Source organism: Rhipicephalus sanguineus, chromosome 7 (assembly GCF_013339695.2).
Source record: "Rhipicephalus sanguineus isolate Rsan-2018 chromosome 7, BIME_Rsan_1.4, whole genome shotgun sequence".
In the NCBI taxonomy this organism is placed as follows: Eukaryota; Metazoa; Arthropoda; class Arachnida; order Ixodida; family Ixodidae; genus Rhipicephalus; species Rhipicephalus sanguineus.
This window is the reverse complement of record NC_051182.1, coordinates 95435873-95462411: the sequence shown is the minus strand read 5'-3', so window position 1 is coordinate 95462411 and position 26539 is coordinate 95435873. Positions and strand designations below refer to the sequence as shown.

The 26539-nt window shown below is 47.3% G+C and overlaps 1 protein-coding gene across 4 annotated transcripts in view; it reads left to right on the top strand.

The window, feature by feature from the left end:
• The window catches only part of LOC119398854 (uncharacterized), a 160694-nt gene that overhangs the window by 117309 nt on the left and 16846 nt on the right, over positions 1-26539 (top strand). For 3 of the 4 annotated variants that reach the window (XM_049417787.1, XM_049417790.1, XM_049417789.1), the window contains one exon: positions 19565-19666. The exons of the other annotated variant lie outside the window; for it this stretch is intronic. In XM_049417787.1, coding sequence (XP_049273744.1) covers positions 19565-19666 — 102 coding nt within the window. The remainder of the gene's footprint in view (positions 1-19564; positions 19667-26539) is intronic. 4 annotated transcript variants of the gene reach the window in all.

The window sequence follows — 26539 nt, the reverse complement described above, 5'->3', positions numbered from 1 at the left end:
CCGTGACCCCCTTCTGCTGCCACACGGGGGCGTCTGATGTAAGGTGTGCCCGGTGTTCTTCGTTTTCTCTCCTTGCACATCACGAGTGGGTAGAGAAAAGGGCCACTTTGTCGTGTGCATCTCAAGGGCAGTTTTCAAATTCAAAGAAAAAAGGAGTGTTGCGTCTGCAAGTGTCGACAATGGAGAATTAGCGCTCTTAGCTATTTCTTTTCTTTTTAACTGCGGCGCGTGGAGTGACCCTGCGTCTGCTGCCACACGGGGCGTCTGATGTAAGGTGTGCCCGTTGTTCTTCGTTTTTCCTCTCCTTGCACATCACGATGGGTAGAGAAAAGGGCCACTTTGTCGTGTGCATCTCAAGGGCAGTTTTCAAATTCAAAGAAATTAGGGTGTTTGCGTCTGCAAGTGTCGACAATGGAGAATCAGACGCTCTTAGCTATTTCTTTTTCTTTTAACTGCGGCGCGTGGAGTGACCCCCCGTCTGCTGCCACACGGGGCGTCTGATGTAAGGTGTGTCCGGTGTTCTTCGTTTTTCTCTCCTTGCACATCACGAGTGGGTAAAAAAAGGGCCACTTTGTCGTGCGCGTCTCAAGACAGTTTTCAAATTCAAACGAAATTAGGAGCGTCGCATGATAGAAAACACGCTGAAGCTCCTCCGAGATTTGCTTAGCACCAGCAGTAAATGGTGTATACAAATAGCTCGCCGTTATTTCGCCGGCGCATGAATGGGGCATGATTGAGGTAATAAACGAATAGTGCCATGTGCTTGTTGATGTAATTCGTGTCAGGAAACAGGCAATAAAGCAAAAAAAAATTGGGGCATAGTTGAGTTGTTTAATGCAGCGGTCTGAGGAGCGAGGGATCGATGGTTCGAATCCCCAGTTGGCTGCTTCGGAATGTTTTTCTTCATGTTTATTTTTCTTTGTGCTTTTTTTCTATATATATACATACATATACATATCCGGGACATGACGGCGACGGCAACATCAGCCGACAGTGTCCGTATAATTGATATCGCAATAAAAGATCATTGCCATTCGGCCTGGTCGCCTATTGTGCGAGCTCTTGCCATCTCTCTTACCATAAATCAAGGTTTACTGCCCATTTCTCTTTTTTTCAGGTCGACCAAGCATTTAACTGAAAAGAGGTATGTTTTATAGTTTCTCACGTTCTAAATGTAAGCATTCGTTATGACCAACATAAAGAATGCGTAATACGCTCAGCTGTTATAACACGAAGAGGACATCTTTTTTTGCCTCAGCTACGTTGCACCAATGTAGTAGTTGCTAAAACGACTGTTTATGAGTGGGCCTGCCCCAGAACTGAAGCAGTGCATGTGTACAAAACCACCTTTGAAAAAAAAGTTTTTACAATTATAATTCAATAGTTAAATTATGGTTTTGGCTTGTATGGCTTAGGTAATTTTAAATTTTAAATGATCAATTTGCTAAAAATGTAAAAAATAAAATTGATAAAAAAATCAAAATGTGCGAAAATATGTAGGTTGCCCCAACAGTCCTAACTACAAAATGATTGGCGCGATTCAAACTCAACTTGGCAGGTACATAGTAAGGACAATATACTGTGCATCTAACCTCGACGATCACCACAACTATAAGCTAAGGTGCGTTATCATGAAAAGACTGATAAAGTTGATTTTTGGCAGGTTTGTTTTGCACACAATTGGCCATAGTACAAAAAGTTATCACTGCTTTTCAATCATTCTGCTTGCATGTACAGCTCTACCTGTAAAGAAACACCACTCAAAATTTTATGTGAAAATATTATTAGAAGGATAGTTATCACCTTGCGCGTAACTGTAAGATGCAAAAGATCATGTTACGAGAAAAATTGCTTTAAAGATTTCCACCGAATGACCATGTAATAAAGAAACGTTGAATATCTCTCAAATTCACCGGACCCATAGCTTGGGATCCCCTTTGGAGCGGCAATATCTCGTTTTGAGCGAGTTGAAGCGCGTCTTTTTTTCTAGCTCGTTTTGCGTTTCCAGCCGACTCTCATCCGCGTGCTCCATAGTAGGTCCACTATTGGTATATTAATTCTCTGACTTGCGTTCGCGCTTCTTTTTCGTCTTATACTTTGCCGTATATCATGGAGTACTAAAACTGTCTCTTTGAAAGGCCAGAACTAAGCCCAAGAGCTCGAAGCGGTGTACGAAAAGTCACAGACAGCCGATCGAAAAAGCGCGCAACTTAAACAACAGAGTGCCGCAGCCGTGTAGTGAAATTTTAAAATAAATCGAAAACATCATGTCTCACAAGCTTTAGAACGTAATTAGAGGACTTAGCTTTACGTAATATGTATGCGAAGAGACATTAGGACGTGATGGCAGGTGTTGTGGAATCAGAAACCTTCACTTTCTGTTTCGAATGTGTAAGGGTTGAAAAAATGGTCGTAACTTTCGAACGGCTCAAGATTACCACATATTTATTTTCGCTAAATATTCTTGCATACACAGGGAGCTTGAAGATGTTAAACCCAAAAAATCATTTTTTTCAAAAACTGCGTGTTTGAATCGTCGACGACCCCACTTGAAATTGCGGCTCACTGGGCCTGGTTACGGGTGGCCAATTCGCTCCCCAAGTCCAGTTTGGAGAGTCACGCTTCCGACGACCAAATTACGGGTCTGCCTCGATTAGTGGCGAGACGGTGCCTGCCGGACATTGTGTGCCCTGGTATCCTATGTGTTGATGAGGCATTTTGTATTAGAAAATAAAATAATAACTGCGTAAGCACTGCCTCTATCGCGCTGTCGCAAAAAGAAGCAGATTATGTTTGTCAAAACTCACGTACTCTGAATTGCTCCTGAGTGCCAACATGCACGTGCCAGATTCCTTGTGCGGCATCTGTCGGTGCATGTTGAGCGTATGAAAACGCCTTCCTTCTGTGCAATAAATTTAGTTGAAAACCAGCGTTTTTACTATCCATTTTAACGCGATAGCGTTAAAGAGTTCCTTTCGCAAAAATTTCGGCGTCGGCATCGGCGTCGTTGGTTGTGAGCAAAAAAATCAGCGTTGTCTGTAAGCGGAAGTTCGAGATGGATGCAAGGAAATAAATAACGAAAAAATATTCGGTTCGAGTGAGAGTCGAACCCACGACTTCTGCGGTGCAAGCAGGTGTTCAACCGCAGAGCCACACCCGTGCTCGAAATTGCTTCGGAAAAAAACACTACATCAACGTTACGCAGTGAGAGGAATATCATTAATAATATAATATCTGGGTTTAACGTCCAAAACCACCATATGATTATGAGAGATGCCGTAGAGGAGGGCTCCGGAATTTTGGACCACCTGGGGTTCTTTAACGTGCACCTAAATCTAAGTACACGGACCTCAGACATTTTCGCCTCCATCGAAAATGCAGCCGCCGCGGCCCGGATTCGATCCCGCGACCTTCGGGTCAGCGGTAGAGTGCCATAACCACTAGACCACCGTGGCGGGGCGAATGTCATTAACACATGTAGTGCTGCCTGGCAAAAGTAGATTCACACAAAGCGTCAAAACATGAAAATTGTTCGACGAGTAATTGGTTTAAAGGGCGATCAATTACAAAGCACACAGGCATATTTAATTATCATTATCAACAACAACATCAACAACGTGTGCAGCTGCGCAGGTGCGCGTGCTGCCATGCGGACCCGCAGTGGGCACTTCGGTACTGCACTCGCAGTAGGGATTCGGGGAAAGTTTGAAAGGGCCGATTTACAGGCGCACAGACGTTCTTTTCCATGCAGCACGGTTGAATTGTCCACCGAGAATCGAAGCGAGGCTAGCGATTCAGAAGACTATGCGAACAGGGTCCGATGACGCTATCGCATTCCGCTCTTGAAGGCGAAACTCAAGCGTCCTCCGAGATTTTCTTTTTTTCGTGTTTGCATGTTCTTTTTTTTCCTATTTTCCCTAAGCTCTGGAAGTGGGTCAAAGTTCAGTGTTCCAATTAGCCCAGCAAGCTGCTTTAAGTACGGTCAATGTAGCATGATGCAATAAGCAAGCCTGCAGAATCCTCCTAACCTGGAGGCGTTGCCTGCGGTTTGTGTCTCCCTGTGTCTCACATACGCTAGGCTTATCTGCCGCACGCGCCTGCCCGCCTGGTAGCCGCTGCTGCTTCATCGGTATCGCATCCCGTGGGACCTCGGTGGCATGCGGTGTTGGCACCGCAGGTTCGCAGGCTGCTGCTGTTTGCTAGCTCTGACGTTAAGATGCACATAATCCATCGTGGTTTTGGGACGTTAGCCCCAACAATTATTATAAAATGCACATAATGCTTCTGGGAAACTTACAGCGCAAAAATGGCCAGGACGTAGAAGAAGAAACACAAGCGCTGACTCGCAAATGGTCATTTATTGCAACACCCGAACTATATACAGGGTATTTTTTAGGCAATATAGGTTTTTGATAAAAATTCAATGACAGCAACGCTCCTGCGGTTTTCTTACACGAACCTACGTCGAGGCGGAAGTACTTCGCCCAGCTGAAATAACACTATTGTGGCTAATTAACGTTGATTATTTACTTGAGTGCAGTTGTTATATTACAAAGTTGTAGTGCATGACAATTTAAGGTATACCCATTTTTTATAAATCAGGAATGTTGCACGTAATTGGAGATATTCATCATCGAATTTCAGGAGCGGCCCGCTACGTGTTGAGACGCGCCCTGCAGGACCTCAGTAAAGTTTACCATACCATACCATATGAAATTGATCGCGCCCGGCGCGCACGAAACGCGCCGAGTCTCGAATTACGTGCACGCGAATTCAGTGCACCTTTTTTTGTTTCTAAAAAATGAGCATGCCATAAATTATCACGTACTACAACTTTCTATTACAAACAACTGCCCTGAAGTCAGTGATTAAAAAGTAATTAGCGAGTTTGTGAATTAGTCACAACAGTGTCATTTCAGCTGGCTCAACGTATTTCCGCATCGACGTAGAGTTCGTGTGCCTAATTTACAAGAGCCTTACTGTCATAGAATTTTTATTAAAAATTTGTATTGTCTAAAAAAAATCATCCACACATACATGCCAAAAGTCAGACAAGCACAGGTGAGCTGACCGTGGTCTGGGCGTCACAACAAAAAAAAATACCTTCGTCTGGCTTTTGCGTGTATAAATGCATATTCATGGCTACGGACGCAAACCTCAAGCCGGTAAAGTTCAAACATTTTTATTCGGTGGGCTTGTGCCCAGGAAAAGTAAGAGTCAAAGTACAAACAACACTCTCTGTACTATGATAACGACGAGCACGGACGTTGGTAGTCGATAATCTGATCGTCACGGAACGCGTCATCATGAGCGGTGGAGCACCGCAGCGCTTTCGCTGGTGCTCGTCTTGGCTCTAGAAGAAGCTCAGCTACTTCTCCCGAGCGCGCACTTTGATCAGAACAGTCTAACACAATCGAGCTTTCCTACACATAGTGGCGTGGCACGCGCTGAGCGGCGGTAACTGCTTTTGTATGTGAAACCCGATCACGTTAAAATAAACAAACTAGTGCACGTGGCAAAACTATTTCTGTGTTGCAAGAAATCGCCAGCTGAAACAAAGCGCTTGTGCTGTGTTCGTTCCTCTACGTCTCGTCTGTTTGCAGGCGCTGTAAATTTACCACAATGTTTTACCAACTCGCCCAACTATCAGTATTGTACATCAATGCTTTCGCATTCACCACTCTTAAGAGGTGCTTAGGTGTCGTTGGATTTTTTCTTGCACCTTTGTCTTCGTCACGTGGCAAGCGAGGCAAGTGTGAGGAAAGTGTTGTAACTTCTTTACATTGGCTAAGCAAATGGACGTTTCAGCACATACACACTTAAATATCCATATGGAAGCACTCACACGCGTGTAAACATGAATGTCGCAGCACATGCAAAATAAAAATACTCTAGCACATACATATATAAGAGCAAACGCTAACACAAAACTTAGTTGATCGAGGTAAAACCTATTTAGTGGCAGCGATATGAGTTTTTATGCAAGGGTCACGTCAGCTGACACCCGCGTATTTATTAGGCATGCTCTCGTGAAGGACTTCAATGACACTGTGAAAGACGGTACATAATGCAAAACCTACTCAGTTTTAAAAGCTAATTCCGCAGAAACGACCTTCTTACTCGACTTTATTGTTATTTCTGTTGGACCTTCAATTGATCTGTATTTCTTTGGAAAGCCCACGTGCAATATCACAAGTAGTACATTGTTGCTTGACGTTCTAGGTACGCTGACTACGCTGTGGGAACACAAGGGGGCATTCCAACGGTTCAGCTACTAGCAAAGGTGAGATCTTTTTTTTTCACAATTAGTATATACTGTGCTACATATATACAATATGGCGATGTTTTGTGCAAACCGCAAATGCATTGTAGTGCGGCATTCACAGTGTGTTTGTGAAGACCGCGAAAAATTCGTGAGTACTATACGGTTTCCAAGAAACAAATTACACCATCTCCCACTAAAGGGAACGATGTGGATACAGAGCAGCGGGGACATGGTCCGCTTGAGCGGGAGATGTGTGTAATTTTCTTCAGGAGCTGGCTCGCCAGGTTCTTCAGCTGGGGCGAAGGCCCGCGCCGTAAGCTGCATCCATCCATTCAAAGCGTCGTGGAACGCGAAGAATGTCTTCCGCGCGTCGTGTCTTCCCTCTAGCCTGGCCGTTAATTCTCACAGGGCGAGCGGTGAACGCGGTCGACAGGCGCGCGAGAGGGGGGAGCGTAGAGAGGAGAGAGTGGGGGAGGGGACGCGCATGCGCTGGCGCTCGTCGCGGCGTTGCGCCGGAGAGAATGAGGCGCGCGAGAGGGGGGTAGCCTGGGAGGGCGCTCATCACGTCGTTGCACTGGAGAGAATGAGGCGCACGAGAGGGGGGAGCATAGGAGAGTAGAGAAGAGAGAATAGGAGCATACACACTGGAGCGCGGACGCCACCGCCGGACACAGCGCCGAGCAAAAGCTGCTTCGCACCTAAAAACCTGAATTCAATCAAAATTAGGCTGTCGAGTGCGGTGGACGCAGATAAATGCTGAAATTATGTTATTAGCAGGTTCACAACAGAACTATTCAGCAAATCCTTCGCAGCACAAACTGCAATTTACGAGTTGTAACCGGTGAGACTCAAGATTTCTCAACCTTAAATAAAACATGTGAGTGCGCATATTTTGATATCTACGAGCAAGCTTTCAGTAAATATTCATTGTCGTTCCAGTTATGTTATTTAAAAAGCGCCCCCTTTCGCATCTAAGAACGAAAGTAACTAGAAAGTTTACGTGTTTTATGGTAGCATTTTTTAAATACTGCAAAAATGGTGTCACTCTAAATGCCTGCCAAGATCAGAAAGACCTTGCTAACTGTGGGCTTGCGTTGTCTTTTTGGGATAAGAACTTTCAGTTGCTTAGACATATAACAAGTAGGCGAAGTTAGGTACACTCAGATGAATAGAACGGACAATTAATCTAAGGAAATCATAAAAGGCATTCATTTCGTGTTTAACTGTAGTGTACTAATTGTGACGTAAATTGAAATGAAGTCAAGAACAAATACCCACAACCTTCGAATTACGTGCCTAATTACGTTGTCCAGCGGCCGCCTGATGCAAATATCACGTGCTGGGTGACGTCCTCTAGGAGAAAGTGTTCCGCATTTGCCGCCTCGGCTACGAGTGGCGCTGGCTAACAGTCCTAGAGATTACATGCGGAGAAATATCCAACTAAGTGGCCTTCCATCGTAGCTCAAATGGTCGAACATCGGACGCGTAATTCGGAGGCTGTGGGTTCTGATCCCACTGACGGAAAGGGCGGATTTTTCGACACCATCATTTCAATTTGCGTCACAATTAGTAAACAGAGTTACAGACAACAATAACGTCAGTTGTACAGCGAACACTGCAACGTCCTGTGTGCTTTCCCTGGCCTATGTGTCTGTCGATTCATTTTGTTGTGTCTGACATCTAAGCGAGCCCCTGGCAAAAGTTCCCCTTTAAGTACGCGAAGTATATTTCGGAGCCAAATCATTTCCGAGTGAAATGTGTTCTGCGTGGGTGCTATAACCGCAGATATTTCCCTCAACAACGAATACATAGCCTGTATATGAAGCCATCAATAAATGGCTGACTAGAGAAGCACTACCTCATACACCATATATGTTTCCAGCTTGATACCGTATTTGGTACGACACATTTTTGTTTACTTCGCATAGGCTCTGCTGTACTGTATCGCCGGAATGCTTGATGAAGAATCTAGTTTTCGAAGCAATATCTAGGCTTCGAGACCGTGTGAGCTACAAGAAAGGTCACGTGCGAGGTACGAAAATATCACGTCGGCGCAAGAGCTACGCGTCCACTTCATCTTGGCGGGGTTCGCGTGAGTAAAATTATACAATAAGCACTTGAGCGCTCGAGCTGCGCGTTTCCTTCGTCTGTATCGTCTTTGCAGCATTCGCTTAAGTGCAATAAAATAAACAAGCACGTGAGCGGGCGAGCGGTGCGTCCACTTCGTCTTTGGGCTGTTCGCACGAGCAGCAGCGGTAGGGCCGGGAAGAATGGCGACACGTGTGCTCCACGCTAATGGACTCATGATCCACTCACTCAGGCTTACTCACTCAGTCACTCAGTCCGCTCACTACTCAGGCTCATGTCAGCCGTGGCTCTGAGTCCGAGTGAGTCCGACTGAGCAATGTGTTGCTGAATTTGAGTCCGAGTGAGTAACTAAAGTAATGTGGAACAATCTTGGCAGAGAACAGCGCTTTGCGATAGGTGGCGAGACACCGGAAGTTGTAAAGACTACGTCTACTTAGGACAGGTAGTAACCGCGGAGCCGAACCATGAGAGTGAAATAACTAGAAGAATAAGGATGGGATGGGGATCATTTGGCAAGCATTATCAAATCATGAATGGTAATCTACCACTATCCCTCAAGAGGAAGGTATACACAGCTGCATCTTACCGTACTTACCTACGGTGCAGAAAACTGGAGACTTACAAAGAGGGTTCAACTTAAATTGAGGACGACGCAGCGAGCGATGGAAAGCAAAATGATAGGTGTAACCTTAAGAGACAGGAAGAGAGCAGAGTGCGTCAGGGAACAAACGGGGTTAAAGACATCATAGTTGAAATCAAGAAGAAGTGGATATGGGCCGGGCACGTAGCACGCCGGCAGGATAACCGGTGGTCATTAAGGGTAACTGACTCGATTCCAAGAGATGGCAAACGCGTGAGGGGAAGGCAGAAAATTAGGTGGGTATATGAGATTAAGAAGTTTGTAGGTATAACGTGGCAGCAGAAAGCACAGGACCGGGTTGATTGACGGAACATGGAGAGGCCTTTGCCCTGCAGTGGGCGTAGACAGGCTGATGATGAGTCCCGTTGCGAAAATTTTAGTGAGTCTGAATCCGAGTGAGTCTCAGATGCAAAATATATTTTGTGAGTGAGCCTGAATGAGCTCGAATATTTTTGCCGACTTTACGCCTGCATCTAACGTGATTTTGCACTGCCTCCGGGATCGGAAGCGTTGGCAGCTTTCCACGCCTCACATTGTTTCCTAGTGCCTCCAGGATCGGCACACCTTGGACCAAGCGAAAAAGTCATGTAATTACATAATTACAAAACTCACGAATTTAGGCTGTTCACGAGCCATAACCAATCCGGAATTGTTCGGTTGTATAGTTTTTAGAATACCGCCTAATAGTATAACCAAAAGAATATAGACTGTGTGATGAACGAGGCACCGACACAGCATCCGTTTCTGGGCCAGCTGTTCTATTCTGCCCTTCGTCTTTCTCTGCTTTGCCCCAGCCGCCCGCGCGCCAGAGCCTCGGTGCCACTTTTCGTCATCACACTCGGCCATGACTGCGACGCGCGGAACAGCCGAAAATGTCTCTGGTGGACGGTGTTGGCTGCATCGCGGTGGTCGGTCCCGACCACGCTGCAACTTATTTGGGATACCTGCCCGAAGTGCCTCTGGTGGGTGACACTGGTTGAACCGCTGTGGCCGGTCTCGGCCACGCTGGGGCTTAGCCTGAAACTTTGCCGATGCTGTCTTGAAGGATGGTCTCGGCCATGCTGCGACAGTGCGCGGGAAGCTGGCTCGTTTGTCTCTGGTGGACGAAATTGGCTGCTCTGGTATGGTCGCAAGACCGGCAGGCGCTTGCCCCGTCATGATGCTGCGAGTAGTAGCCCATATTCTTGCGGAGTGGTTGCCCACACTGAAAGCCTGCGACAGCAGAGAGATGGTCTGATGAGTAGTTGAATGCATCTTTGAAGGCCTCTTCCACTCTTGTGCTTCATCTTCATCTTCGAGTGCAGACGGCGCGGAAGACGTGGCTATCAACCCTGGTTGCACTGATGGACCGTGACGACAGGGCTAGCTTGGGCTTTCGTTTGAGACGTTTCGAATACGTTGTAATGGCTGTCGCCTTAGGCATACATATGGGGCTTGACCGATGGATCTTGACCAACGAATGCGCGCAGAAAAGTCCTCCTGGTCAGCAACCATGGCTCTGGAGAAGACTTGGGCTGTGCGGGCAAGTCTTGCATGATAATTGCGCCCGTCACTTCACTTTTATTCTAAGGTATAGTGTTCCGCACTAGGTCACTCGTTCCGCATTTATGTGGTGACTGCTCTGATAGCCGAGGATGTTGCTCTGACGGGTCAAGATACGTTTCCTTTCTTAGATCCGTGGGCAGGTCATGTTCCTGGTATGGTGGTGCGTCAAATACCAGTGGAGTCGTCATTTCTGTATGGCCAAATGATGCTGAACTTGAATAGTAGGGATGTGATACGGTTTCTGGCTGTGATGTATTTGCGTCGGATACCGGCAGAGTCTGAAAGCTCAAATGGTGAACTGCAGTGCACAGCTGCAGCCTCGAGGTAGAACCCCTCCTGAGCTCCATCCTCGATAGCGGTCAGATTGGACTGCGTGGTGGCAGTAAGGTTGCAGGGAGTCCGGCCAAAAGCAGCAATGAGCTTGAAGCTCCACTCCACCCAGAACTGCTGCCTCACACCTTCGTATCTATGCCACGCCGCGGCACCGTTTCGAAGGCGGTCTATGGCCACACACAACTTCTGTTGTTCCGTCTACGACTGGCGAGCTCCGAGAGCGTTCACGGTCGCTACCCAGTTGTCGACGTCGTCCTGAAAGCCGTTGAACTCCTGTAGTTCACAGGCAGTCGGCGATGGTGGGACGGCAGGCGAAAGACCGGAGAGTGCGGACGCTAAGCAGCCAACTTTGTTTGACAGTTGCATGAGGGTACACCGGAACTCTCTGCGTTACTCGAGCGAGCTGGCCCCAAGGTCTTGTGAGGTGGCTACATCAACACGGCGTTGATGGCGCACAATTGCTGCATGATCACAGGAAACAGCGCAGAGCTCGACGCTTTCAAGGCGTTGACCGTGACGCGGAGTCGCGCGATAGTACGAGAAAGCTCGGTGGCGCTTTCAGGTGATCCGCACGCGGTCCCAATGGCGACGTCCGAGGTGTACGAGGTGGTCACTGTGCTCACTGAGGTGGAATCCTTGTCAGAGGGAGCTTGGACAGCACCCCTCAGCAGCTGAGATGCGGATAAGTCCTGAGCGAGAGGTTGTCGCCACGGGAAGCGTGAACAGCGTTCCTGGGCAACAGGAGGCCATGCGCGGTCTTGACTGCACCGGGTAAACCTGCCCTTTGGCCACCGAGGAGCCCTGGACGCCGTCCTCGAATGGTGGCAGAGTTCCTACCGGCAGTAGTAGGGTCTTGGTGTCCATGAGCGAGGAAGCGTAGACGGCGTTCCTTAAATGGAGAAACCCATACCGCCGATGACCCACGAAGGCAGGTGGCTTCAGCCAGACGGTTCAGGTTTCGTAGACTGCGCCGTTGTGATGAACGAGACACAGACACAGCACCCGTTCCTGTGTCAGCTGTTCTATTCTGCCCTTCTTCTTTCTCTACCTCGCCCTAGCCGCCCGCGCGCCAGAGCCTCGATCGGTGCCGCTTTTCGTCAGAGAGAGAGAGAAGAAATAGTAGAGAAGGAAAGGCAGGGAGGTTAACCAGTATAGGACAACCGGTTTGCTACCCTACACATGGGGACAGGGCGGGGGAGATTTAAAGATGGAGAGGAAAGAGAGAGAGAGAAAGATAGAAAGATAGCACATGACACAGCACACATAGAATCAGTCGGTCACTCTTGCGTGGTAGTTGGTCACTTTTGCGTGGTACGCGACATTTCTGTCACAGTCGCTTGGCCAAGTTCGTCGCTCTCAAAAACCTCAGCAGTGCCTTCGTCGCCTTCAGTTGTGATGTCTTCTGTTGACAACATGCAAGTATTGTTTGAACAGACATTTGTCTACTGTCAAGGCGCGCTAGAACGGACGCCAATGACTGTCTCTGAGCATTATATGCCGGACAGTCGCACAGGACATGGTGTAGCGTCTCCTCGCAACGACAGGCATCGCAGAGAGCGTTGTCGGCCATTCCAATTCGAAAGGAATAGGATTTCGTAAATGCCACCCCTAGCCACAAGCGATAAAGCAGTGTGGCCTCTCTTCGGCGGAGTCCAGTTGGCATACAGATATGCATCAAAGAGGACAGGTGGCGTTGACGATTAGTCCGGTTGGTTTGGCTGCTTGGTTGGCACCATAGAGCGAGCGTAAATCCTGTGCAAGGCCTCGAAGACTGCTGGCAGCGTCAGACCTTGCAAGTGGGATGGTATCTTCCTGTGTGCTTTCATGAGCTGCCCGAGCGGCATTATCGGCCTGTTCGTTCCCTATGACGCCGCAGTGACTTGGCAGCCATTGAAACGTCACGTGGTGCCCTTTCTCATATGAAGTGTGGAGAAGACCTCTAATTTCAAATACGACCCTATTGAAAATTCATCCACCATGAGGAATGGTGGATTCCACCATCCACCATTATGGTGGATTATGGTGCTGGAAGATGGTGGCACGTGGTGTATGCTGGATGCTGGCGTATGATGGATGCTGGAGAATGACGGAGCGTAAAACGGCTCTACATTGTCGGCACCATCGTGCCTTGCCGTAAAAACATAAATAAATGTATAGAAGGCGATGTAGAAAGCACTAGTACAAAAAAAAGAAAAAAAAAGCTCGATGCAAAAAAAAAAAAAAACTTCCGCCACCGGGAGTCGAACGTCCGACCTGCGGATCCCGAGCCGAGTACTTTACCACTACGCCACGCTGACACTTGCTTAGCGACTTGCAAAATGACTAGTCAACATACTAATACACCGTTTGGCTTCAGCTTTGTATGTCTCATACTGGAGACAGACGCGATCTTCACATCCTAATAAAATTTGCGTAGTTATTAAACGCAAACAAACTGCTGCCGGTAACGAATGGCACGTCAATAATGGCAACAGCGCTAACTTTCTTTTAGAATTGACAACGTAACTCCAAAGAAATATGTCAAGTGGAGCGAGGAGCGGGTGTTACTGCGAAGTTTTAATAGCCGTTTCTCGCTTTTTCCAAAGTGCGACATGTGCAGAGGCTTTCTGTCGACTCTAATCTCGTTCGATAAATACGCGCGTACAATTGATTGAGTATTGTGATGTTTTTTTTTTTTCGCGCAACGTACAGCGCAGCCGTGCCTGCACTGATCTGACGCTGTATCATTAGCTACAACTGCATAACAGCTGGGCCAAAGCAAGTGCAGTGCGCGGGAAAAATATGCCATCATATTGGCTCAGTAAGGCGTGCGAATTGACAAGTCTATGTTCTCGCATACGTGTCAGAGAAGCGCCGGCGAGTGCGACCGGCGGCGGTTGGTGACCGGAGGCGTTTGCTGGAAGCGCGTCGCATCTATGCTCATCGCTTCTTGTGCGGACACCGTACACAAGAAAAAAATGCTTCATTTAGGTTAGCCGATGCCACAGGTGTGCTGTAACGTCATTCGCACTCATCGGAATTGTGTATACTGAAACCCAGAAGCGCCGATAACACGTAGACGGACTCGGTCGCTACGCTATGCCTAACCTTTGGTGGCAATCATGGTGGTAGAATATGATGGTGGAAGTCATACTTGGTGGAGGTTATCTCGACGCAGGCCGAAGGTAAAAGTTTGTGCATTTTAGCTTTGCATGCATTTTCACTAGTACCTTAAAGTGCCGCTGAGGTAAGTGAGTGTGCAAGAATTGCCAGAGTTGCGTTTCAAGCGTGGCGGTATCAAGCGGAAGCTGTTTTCTGGTCTCCCGGGCCCGCTGGAAGGACTCATTTACTTCTCGGCAAATGCGCGGCGATGTAACACAGTTACTGTCGCTGTTCACACCGACACCTCTATACTTGCAAACATGACTATAAAGCAACACATCGCGGATGTGAACCTGATAAGTACGTGCGTAAAATGTAAACATTCACGGCTGCTGTGCTCCAGAAAACTAGTGGCGGTTATTGGCGCCGCATGAATAAAAAAAATAGTGCTGGAAAACTTAATGATCGGCGTTGGCTTCTTTGAACTGCATATATTTCTGCACATTCAAGAGGGAAACATTAGAACTGATGGCGACTTCACATAATGTCACGTTCACTTCCATCATGCCACCGTCATCCACCATGTTTCCATCCTGCCACCGTCATCCGGCTTGTTCACCAAGCCATCCACCAAAACATGTTTTGCTCGCCACCATCAGCCAGCATTTTCCACTTAACACCAAAAGAAGCTCGCCACCACCACCACCATCTGCCACCATTTTTTCCACTCTCGCCACCATCAGCCAGCATTTTCCACTTACCACCAAAAGAAGCTCGCCACCACCACCACCATCTGCCACCATTTTTTCCACTCTCGCCATCATCAGCCATCATGACCACCACAGCTTCCACCACATCCACTATTCTTTCCACCTTGTCCACTATTGTTTCCACCATGTCCACCAAGATTTCCAGCATCCACCAACCCACGATTTTCAATAGGGGAGCTGTTCGTATGGCCCGCGACGCAGAGCAGATAGCACAGATTGTAGGGCTGCCTTTGAGTCGCTGAAGATAGACCAATGTTGAGGTGGTTCCCGATTAACCAAACAAAGTGGAGCGCGCAGAGCAGCTAGTTCCGCAGCTGTCGACGTCGTGGAGTGGTCGGTCCTAAAGCTGATGGTAATAGCTCTTGCAGGGACAACCACCGCACCGGACGAACACTGGATGTTTGTGGAACCATCTGTATATATATGTACACTGTCCGCATACTTCTCGTACAAAAGAAGCAGAGACAGTTGTTTCAACACAGGTGACGACAGCTCAGATTTTTTCCGGATCCCTGGTACACTGAGTTCAACTGTGGGTCGAATAAAACACCAAGGGGGCATCGGTGGTTTAGATGCAGTGGTGAAGCCCGAGGAAAGTTTGTCGTTGTACTTGACGATAGTTTTAGAAAATGATGCTTGGCGCCTCTCTGAAGGCAGTGTTGCAAGGTGATGACAGGGAGCACGTGCAAAATGTCTGACGTGCGTTCTCAGGACTTCCACCGTAATGTGAGTTTGCAGTGGATGGTCACGAGCAATCGCAATAGTTGCCTCTATTGACGTACATCTGGGCAAACCAAGGCACACTCTGAGTGCTTGAGCTTGTACTGCCTGCAGAACACGAATATTGGTCTTACAAGTATTACTCAGCACGGGCAGGCTATATCTAAGAAAAACTGTCTTATGTACGCGCCTGCCTCTGCCAACGCTGAACCGCCCAAAGGAGACAAAGTCATTATATTGCTTATATCCTTGATCTCAATTTTTAAATGCGAAGCATTTCTTAGCAAACCTCAGGCACTTTGGCCGTTTCTATTTACGTATCTATCTATCTATCTATCTATCTATCCATTTAGCCGCCTACGTCTGGGCGCTCTCCTAGTCGTCTCCATAACTTGTAATACACCAAAATTGGCATAGCAGGGGATCAGTGTATGACGAACACGATTCACTGGTCATGGCATGAATAACGCAAAATACCTGTCGCGTACGTCATGAAACCCTTTCTCTCAGTCACGAGTGGCACATACCCGTAAACCAGAGCAATGTTATGCGGGCATGTGCCACAGGTAATACAAAGTTTCATTCAGCACAGTAACGGCGAACAAACACATTGACACGCAAGGAAAGTAATAATAACCATTGGGGTTTTATGTCCGCAAACAACATTATGATATGAGAGACGCCGTAGCGAAGGGCTCCGGAAAATTTGACCCTCCGGGTATTCTTTACATGTACCGAGATCGCACAGAACATGGGCATCTAGCATTTTGCCTCCATCGAAATGCGACCACCGCGGCCGGGATCGAACCCGCGACCTTCGGGTCAGCAGCCGAGCACCTTAACCGCTACACCACCGCGGCGGACGCAAGGAAACGAGGTAACTGAAGACACAACACCCCTGGAAGGCGCTCAATTACCATCCACTCATCCACGTGGTCCGCAACGTGGACCACGTGGATTTCACATCTTCGCCACTTAGAGCCCTGTCGAGCTTCTTACACAGGATTCTGGCCCTCTCGTGGGAAACACGCCGACGCACGGGAAAAATAGCAGCCATTTTGTTGAGCTTGTTTCCCCGATACCGATTTGCGAATATGAATGCCTCGTGTCATTCGACGTAGTCTCCCTCTTCACAAGCATACCTGTCCAATTAGCAGTGACCACAGCGCGTGAAGTGCTGGAGTGTGACGAAAACCTCGAAGCAAGAACAGGCCTGAGCGTCGACGAGCTGAGCCGCCTTTTGAACTTTTGTCTCAGCAGCACGTACTTCTCCGTCAACGGAGAATACTACAAAGAGCTAACTGGTACTGCAATGGGGGCATCTGTGTCTGTAACGGCAGCAAACCTCGTGATGGAGGCAGTGGAGGGAAGAGCACTGCAGACGGCCGGCATCACCCCAAAAATATTTTTGCGGTATGTCGACGACTGTTTCTGTATCCTAAAAACTTCTGCCGTAGACGCCTTCACAGCCCATCTGAACTCTATTGAGCCGGCCATCCAGTTCACCGTGGAACGGGAATAAAACAACTGCTTGCCATTCCTCGATGTCCTCGTGGAAAGGATGGGTGGTTTGCTGCAATTCTCGGTATACCGAAAGCCAACCCACACCGGTCGCTACCTCGACGCTGGCTCCAACCACCCTTTCCACCATAAATCAGCGGTGGTATCGTCACTACTCACACGTGCACGGAGGGTTTGTTCGTCGGATGATAAGCGGACGGATGAAGAACGGAAGATCAGATGCGACCTTCTAAAGAACGGCTACTCCAAAGCTTTCATTGAGAGGGTTGCACGCCGCCACGCCCGCCCCCGCAGTCCCCTTCAAGAGGACTCTGACTCGTCGCTTCCCAGGCCTGTCCGCGTCTGCATTCCCTACGTTAAGGGCACCAGCGAAGCGCTCACACGCGTTTTGTCGGAGCAGGGCATAAAAGTTGCGCACAGGCCAACTTCCACACTCGGCCGCTTCTTCCCGCGCCCAAAAGACAGACTGCCCAAGGAAAAAGCGCAAGGAGTGATTTATTCTATTCCTTGTGCGGATTGTGGCGCTTCATACGTGGGGGGAAACGAAGAACTTCCCAGAAAGGCTGCGACAACACAGAAACGACGTCCGCAAGTTCGACAGACAAAGGAGTGCGCTAGCTGAGCATAGCGAGGTGAACGACCACCGCATCGCCTTTCACAACTCCCGCGTCGTCGACTTCGAGGCAAATTATCTCAAACGACTTTTTGTGGAATCCTGGCACATTCAGGCAACACCCGGCAACGTGAACAGGGTCTGCAGGTGCGCTGCCGAGTGTGTATTTCAATGGACTACGGCACGTCATTCAAACCAAGCGTGACCCCCCGACCTAAAGAGAGGAAGGCTCTTTCCTTCCTTTTTAAACCCTGTTGCTCTCTGGCGCCCCACAGTCACCCCTGAGGAAGGAACCGAGTTGGATCCGAAACGTCGGGTTTTTTAAAGTAAAAGAAGTTTTTACTTTTATAATTCGTTGGTTGGTGTAACTTTTTCAATGATATTTTCTTCCCAACCAGACAGAACGCTGTCAAATGTTCACCTTTAAACCGGCGTCAATGCTTCCTACAATAAATCTGCTGAGAGAACCAGACCTCTGATCATTACCGGTGACTTCAACATTGATTTATCAGGATCCAACAACGCTTGGTCCTGATACTGCGTGAAAGACGGATTGGATGTGGAGAGGGCATCAAAAGCCCTTTCTGCCACGTTAACGACATGAGGCATCATAGATCATTTCATCGTAAGAGGCTCCCACGATTTCCACCAGCTGCACTATACCTCGCCCTTCACTACGCTTAGACTCCTCATAGCCGCGATTACGAACGGATCCGATTAACAAGTCCGGTCCGGCTGCTGGTGCTCACTGATCACGGTGATGATCACCTTATCACCTTGTTCAAGAACTGTCAAGAACCCCTTCTACACATACACATGGGTTCGGGAAACGTGCATGCGTTCTCCGTCATAACGGACAAGTATAAGCGTAACAACTGTAACTGTGACTGTAACGTATGAGCAGTGCGCCTGCGCGTGCCACTCGGTTGTGTATATATCTAGGCGAACTTTGCTGAATGAAGCTTAGTTGCGAGTAACGCCTGTCCTTTGCGTCTGTGTTCCTTCTTTGTTCTGTTCGGATTCGCGCTATCCAGTACTGAAGAATATAAGCACTACATATCAGCTCACCACGCCTGGTGTTGGTAACACCCATGCTGTTGCCATCGTTACGCAACCGTAAACAACTGGTTATATAATAGATATGCGACTCTTCAACATATGAGTGTGCGTATACCACTTCCATGTTTCTCTAGCGTTATTTCGTAACGTTTTCCTCAATGTGAAAAATTACGCCGCAGTCACCATCTCACGCATGCTTCGCATAACATCGATTCCCACGGTACGTGGGATGTGCCAAATTTTTTTTTCAAAACCATTGTTTTCTTCCGATATTGCAAATTTTTACCGTGGCATCGCACATTTTACAACTCATTTTCCCCTTTGTCTTCAGCCTAACTTACGCAATGTTGTACGCGATTCTGTTTATCATTGTCATTTTATATTTTTCATGATGTATCACCGGATTTTTGCCTCGTTGTCCTGAGTTTCTGTTTTGAATTTTTCCTATATTTGGGTTTTCATGTAGACCTTTAGTGTACTGCTTATTATTAGCAATTTCCTTGCATGCGCCCGCAAAAATACTTAAGGTTATTTATAGGCACGTAAAATATATGGTTTATTTATTTATTTATTTATTTATTTATTTATTTATTTATTTATTTATTTATTTATTTATTTATTTATTTATCTATTTATTTATTTATTTATTTGCTATTGCTGATGTGTTTGAAGCCTGCTTAGCCGCCACGGCGGGTCCGTCCAGTTTTGCACTATCTCAGGCCTCTATCCACGCCAATATTTCGTTTTTATTATGGACGCAGGGACACACAAAATACATCTTATCCTTGCTATATACTGCTTCGCTTTAACATTTATTATATTACCGAAGCATTTTCACCAAATCTTGCCCCAGTGCACTTCGCATGTTGTGTCGCCATTTTCAATAGTATACTATTGCCATCGTCAAGCACTTTAATCCGTTTTTGCAGATGGCGCCAGCATTGACACAGATTTAAGTGGTAATTATACCTTGTTTGGGGCTAACGCCAGCTGTTTTGTCATGGCTGTGATAATATCTAAAGGACAAAATGGTGAGAGCTGTTTTTCTGTCTTTATTGAAACTAACAGAACCTTTATGTAACGGGGCTCTTTATATTCATAACTTCATTCTCACATCACTCCACATGGCTAGTCGAATAAGGAAAAGGTATATTCACTGTCAATTCTTTCTTGCACTATGTCTTGGGCAGGTATGGTTTGTATATCCTTCATGTCATGTAATTTCCTAAATGTGTCGCTTTACGCGCTTCACTTCCTGGCACTTTTACATTTGTGTTGTTTACATTATATAATATTCTAAGGGAACTTCCCGGTAAGACCTTTTCATCTTTCTTGGTAGAAATTTCTGACCACTTACTATGATCTCAAGCACTTCCTAATTATGACATAATTTATATATGTTCACTTCTCCCAAAACAGCCTACCTCTACCCCAAATTGCAGCAACATATTGTTACGCCTAGAGTTGCAATATTTACAATATATTTACAGTACGTAAGGGGTGTAGCGTTGACGCACTATGACAAGTGCAACACCATCGACCCAAGCCCGAGACACTTCAACTTCGTCTTCGGCTAGTAGTGTCCTATAGTCCACAGTGGCACAAACACCTATGTGACAATATCATCAACATCCTCATCATTATCATAATCAAACAGACTATGCTCACGTATAAACTTGAACTCTTGTTTGTCAAAGAAGCGCTGACACCAGTCCTTCCTCCCAAAATCTATATATTTTTTATTACGATACCAGCTATAAACAACCACGCAGTCCGAAATTTGTGAAGATGAAATGACTGCGTACTTGTACGATGTGAATAATCATGCCTTAAGAAATTTGCGAATTAGTGGAGCAATAATAAAGTTACAGGGGATAAAAAAGCCATTTCGGCTGGCTTCGGCTTCTCGCTCGGCCTCTCCACCATGTATGACGCGCCGAGGGGTAGGCGTAGCCCATCGTTTTGACTACCCCTACATCGGCAACGTAACACGACGTAGTGATTACGTCGTCACATGCAGCTATCCAGCGAAGTCATTGTGTATCTCGTGTGAATTACTCGCAGCCGGCGAGGTGAAGGAGGCGCAGTGCGAGGCACTGACAAGGCAAACAAATACGCAACACTGGCTACAACTGCGCGACTAAAACCACATCAACGCAGAGCCACAGAGCTGTTTCGTAGTGCAGAGAAACAATCGACGAGGTCAGCGCTGCATAAAGTTGCCCAAGGCCAACATTACGTCATTCTGCGGGCGAGAGGACTGGTCAGGCACAGGAGAGGGGTGGGGAAATTCTATTTTGAAATAGACTGTCAGCACGACGCGTGGCGCTTTCTCCGCGACCTTGTGTGCGAATGAGCGGGCTTGTTTGGGAGGTGTAAAAAAAGGTCTGAGCATGTTTACTGGCCCTATAAGGCATGATACTTTGAGTGTACATGCGTATTAGTGTGTGCTGTAAGGTCTGTGTTGTTTATGAATTGAAGCAGTGTCGTGTGGAATCTGTGATCATGTATATAGCGGTCATAGCAGATCGCGTCGCTGTAGCGAAGACCGGCTTCAAGGAGGTGATGGGAGCGCTCGAACTGTAGCCCTTGGCATGTCCATATGAGATCGTATGCATACGCTTGCATCACTGGAACAGAGCAGTACGGAGACGTAGCACCCAGTGGTAAATGCGAGCAGTTCCACGTTGAGGTGACAGCTTGTGCAATGTCCACCCCAGCCCATAGCCTTCCGAGTACGACTTCCTCCGCCCTAGAAAGGTGAAAAGGGGGACAAGGGGAGGGGGACACGCTCGGATAAGAGCACGTGCGTCCTGCCGGAGAAAACTTTTAGTGGCTGGGAGTGAGTGGAGGGGTTGAGGTAGGAGGGGAATAGATGAGGTATCTGAATTAGGAGGGCAGCTTGCCTGCTGGTCAGCAACAATCTTCTGAGGGTTCGCAGCATGGCTTTGAATCCAGTGTGTCCTGAGGAAGAAGCGGTTTCGCGATCCATAATGTGTATCGCCTCAAAGATTATCATCGCCTCGTGAACCTTCTTGAGTTCATGAATAGCCGCTAAAGAATAAGTGAAGATGTCTAGTTGTTCAATCGTAGGCAGCCTCGGGTTGCATATTCAACAGAGTCGCGGACGGATTGAAGTGGCTTCTTCAGGTAAATAACGTTGGTGGCCGTACACAGGAATAATATCCTCCCGTAGTCTTGTAGGAGGGCAGCATCTGTGTGCGCTTTGCAGGTATTAGAGTACGATGCGTAGACGATACTGTGTTCACTAGTAATGCCGGCTTTATCTATGTGTCGTAACTTTTAGCTTTTAGTTGTGATTGTGGCGATCTCCCAGGGAGGCATTAGATCAGGCTGATGGTATATCCAGGAGCCGCATTGAAAATGAGGATGCAACAGTGACAGCCGGAAGAAGTAGCTTTTTTTTATTTCACGTTTGTTATCACTACAATTGTGCTGAGCTAGGCATGCTCAGGTAGAGTCGGTATCAGTACTAGATTTGGAACAATGAATATCAAGATTGCTTCTTGTCTTGGTTTTACAATTGTGCACGCGCTCCCGCGAACCGTCGTTAATGCATCGACTCGTTTCGCCCATGCAAGGCTTCCCGGATAAGCTAGTAATTTCGTAGACCACGTAAGCGTTTTATAAAATGTAACAGTTTGCGTGGCTTCTGCTGTGCCGCCTGTGGTATAGTGGGACTCCGTTCATTTCTTTATAAAGAGCGCGTAATTTGTTCGAGGCTGAGAAGAAAACTTGTGCACCTGCACTTTGAGCTGCTGTTTTGATGTGGTGGGGGACACTTTGAATACAAAGTTTGGAACGGTCGCGCTCCAGTTTGGTCTTTTCATTCAATGCTCGCTCCTCTTGCAGCAGGGCTTCAGCAAAGGGCGTTAGAGTGCAATTTGACTATCTCCTTGCTTTGAGTTTCTCCACTTGATGGTCAAAGCCATTGAAAACCTGCTGCCTAAAGGAACGAGCTAAGCCTTTCTTAGTGCACCAAAATGCTCACTTTCTTTGGAGCTTTGGAGCGATTAAAACTAAAATGCAAGATATTTCTGGATCTAGGAGCTGACATCCTGCGGGTGTGACGTAGTTCCAAGGAAATTTCAAGGTCAAGCAACCGTACGCGTCCTTCCATTGGTTCGTCTCGAGTGAAGGACATCGCTTGAAATATGGAGTTAAAGGCTTTAAAGCACAATTAATCAGTGTAGGCGCTTCTCTTGTCATGTCTTGATAAACAGCAGGAAACCATCTACAAATCGTAATACCTTGAGCACAGTGACTGGTGCTAGGTGTCTGTTGGCGAGCAAATTAGAGCTCACTCAGAATGGAGGCGATGCAACCTCGTACGAGGATCCGTCTCCTTAGCTGTGGCCAAATAAAGGCGCTCGGTCACTGTGATTGTATTGCCTCAAGTTTTCCCAACTTAGAGCCGCTGTCAGATTTTATAAGTACATATTAGCTCAGTGATTCATCATCATCAGCCTGTCTACGCCCACTGCAGGGCAAAGGCCTCTCCCATGCTCCGCCAATCAACTCGGTCCTGTGCTTTCTGCTGCCACGTTATACCTGCAAACTTCTTAATCTCATCTACCCACCTAATTTTTTGTCTCCCCCTCACGCGTTTGCCATCTCTTGGAATCCAGTCAGTTACCCTTAATGACCATCGGTTATCCTGCCGACGTGCTACGTGGCCGGCCCATATCCATTTCTTCTTCTTAATTTCAACTATGATATCCTTAACCCCCGTTTGTTCCCTGACCCACTCTGCTCTCTTCCTGTCTCTTAAGGTTACACCTATCATTTTCCTTTCCATCGCTCGCTGCGTCGTCCTCAATTTAAGTTGAACCCTCTTTGTAAGTCTCCAGGTTTCTGCTCCGTAGGTAAGTACCGGTAAGATGCAGCTGTTATATACCTTCCTCTTGAGAGATAGTGGTAGACTACCATTCATGATTTGATAGTGCTTGCCGAATGAGCCCCATCCCATCCTTATTCTCCTAGTTATTTCACTCTCATGGTTCGGCTCCGCGGTTACTACCTGTCCTAAGTAGACGTACTCCTTTACAACTTCCAGCGTCTCGCCACCTATCGCAAAGCGCTGTTCTCTGCCAAGATTGTTCCACATTACTTTAGTTTTATGCATATTAATTTTCAGACCTACTCTTCTACTTTCCGTATCCAGTTCAGTAATCATGAGCTGTAATTCGTCTCCCGCGTTACTCATCAATGCAATGCCATCAGCGAATCGCAGATTACTGAGATACTCTCCATTAACTCTTATCCCTAATTCTTCCCAATCTAGGGCCCTGAAAACCTCCTGTAAACACGCGGTGAATAGCATTGGAGAGATCGTGTCTCCCTGTCGTACGCCCTTCTTTATTGGGATTCTGTCGCTTTCTTTATGAAGGACTATAGTGGCTGTGGATGCGCTGTAGATGTCTTCCATTATGTTTATATAGGCTTCGTCGATGCCCTGATTCCGCAGTGCTTGCATGACTGCTGATGTCTCCACCGAATCAAATGCCTTCTCGTAATCTATGAAGGCTATGTATAGGGGTTGGTTGTATTCCGCGCATTTCTCTATCACCTGATTGATAGTATGAATATGGTCTATTGTTGAGAAGCCTGTACGAAATCCTGCCTGGTCCATTGGTTGATTAAACTCTAATGTCCTATTAATTCTGTTAGCAATTACTTTTGTGAATAGCTTGTAGACAACGGACAGTAAGCTGATGGGCCTGCAATTTTTCAGGTCCTTGACGTCCCCTTTCTTATGGATCAAGATGATGTTGGCATTCCTCCAAGATTCTGGTATCCTCCCTGTCGAGAGACACTTCGTATACAGGGTGGCCAGTTTCTCTAACATAATCTCTCCACCGTCTTTCAGCAGGTCTGATGTTATCTGATCCTCACCAGCGGCTTTGCCCCTTTGCATTCCCTTTAGGGTGCATTCCCTTTAGGGCTCAGTGATTATACGTCCCATAATTACGTCGTGATTTTGATGCACCAGCTATAGAAAAAATTTGGCACATCCCACGTACCGTGGGAATCGATGTTATGCGAAGCATGCGTTAGATGGTGACTGCGGCGTAATTTTTCACATTGAGGAAAACGTTACGAAATAACGCTAGAGAAACATGGAAGTGGTATACGCACACTCATATGTTGAAGAGTCGCATATCTATTATATAACCAGTTGTTTACGGTTGCGTAACGATGGCAACAGCATGGGTGTTACCAACACCAGGCGTGGTGAGCTGATATGTATTGCTTATATTCTTCAGTACTGGATAGCGCGAATCCGAACAGAACAAAGAAGGAACTCAGATGCACAGGACAGGCGTTACTCGCACCTAAGCTTCATTCAGGAAAGCTTCCCTAGATATATACACAACCGAGTGGCACGCGCAGGCGCACTGCTCATACGTTACAGTCACAATTACAGTTGTTACGCTTATACTTGTCCGTTATGATGGAGAACGCACGCACGTTTCCCGAACCCATGTGTATGTGTAGAAGGGGTTCTTGACAGTTCTTGAACAAGGTAATAAGGTGATCATCACCGTGATCAGTGAGCACCAGCAGCTGGACTGGACTTGTTAATCGGATCCGTTCGTAATCGCGGCGAGTCTAAGCGTAGTGAAGGGCGAGGTATAGTGCAGCTGGTGGAAATCGTGGGTGCCTCTTACGATGAAATGATCTATGATGCCTCCTGTCGTTAACGTGGCAGAAAGGGCTTTTGATGCCCTCTCCACATCCAATCCGTCTCTCACGCAGTATCAGGACCGAGCGTTGTTGGATCCTGATAAATCAATGTTGAAGTCACCGGTAATGATCAGAGGCCTGGTTCTCTCAGCAGATTTATTGTAGGAAGCATTGACGCCGGTTTGTGCGTAATCCACGTGGTCCATGTTGCGGACCACGTGGATGAGTGGATGGTAATTGAGCGCCTTCCAGGGGTGTTCTGTCTTCAGTTACCTCAGTTTCCTTGCGTCCGCCGCGGTGGTGTAGCGGTTAAGGTGCTCGGCTGCTGACCCGAAGGTCGCGGGTTCGATCCCGGCCGCGGTGGTCACATTTCGATGGAGGCAAAATGCCAGATGCCCGTGTTCTGTGCGATCTCGGTACATGTAAAGAATACCCGGAGGGTCAAATTTTCCGGAGCCCTTCGCTACGGCGTCTCTCATATCATAATGTGGTTTGCGGACATAAAACCCCGATGGTTATTATCACTTTCCTTGCATGTCAATGTGTTTGTTCGCGGTTACTGTGTTATATGAAACTTTGTATTACCTGTGGCACATGCCCGCATAACATAGCTCTGGTTTACGGGTATGTGCCACTCGTGACTGAGAGAAAGGGTTTCATGACGTACGCGACAGGTATTTTGCGTTATTCATGCAGTGAATCGTGTTCGTCATACACTGATCCCCTGCTATGCCAATTTTGGTATATTACAAGTTATGGAGACGACCAGGAGAGCGCCCAGACGTAGGCGGCTAGATAGATAGATACGTAGTTAGAAACGGCCAAAGTGCCTGAGGTTCGCTAAGAAATGCTTTGCATTTAAAACTCTTTTTAACATTTAATGCCAGAGACACATCAAACCGCTGCGATGGCTTAGTGGTTATGGTGCGCAGCTGCTGACCCAAAACACGCGGGTTCCATCCTAGCCGCGGCAGTGGCATTTCGTTAGAGGCGAGATGTAAGATGCCCGAGTACTGAGCAATCTCAGTGCACGTTACAGAACCCGAGACAGTTGGAATTATCTGCCGCCATCCTCTACGGCCTTCCTCGTGGCCTGAATCGCTTTTGGGAGTTACACACCGTAGATAAAACCAAAGCAGATACATTGACGAATCGGACCTGCGACTTGAAGCTCAGCACTGCACAACTCAGCCACT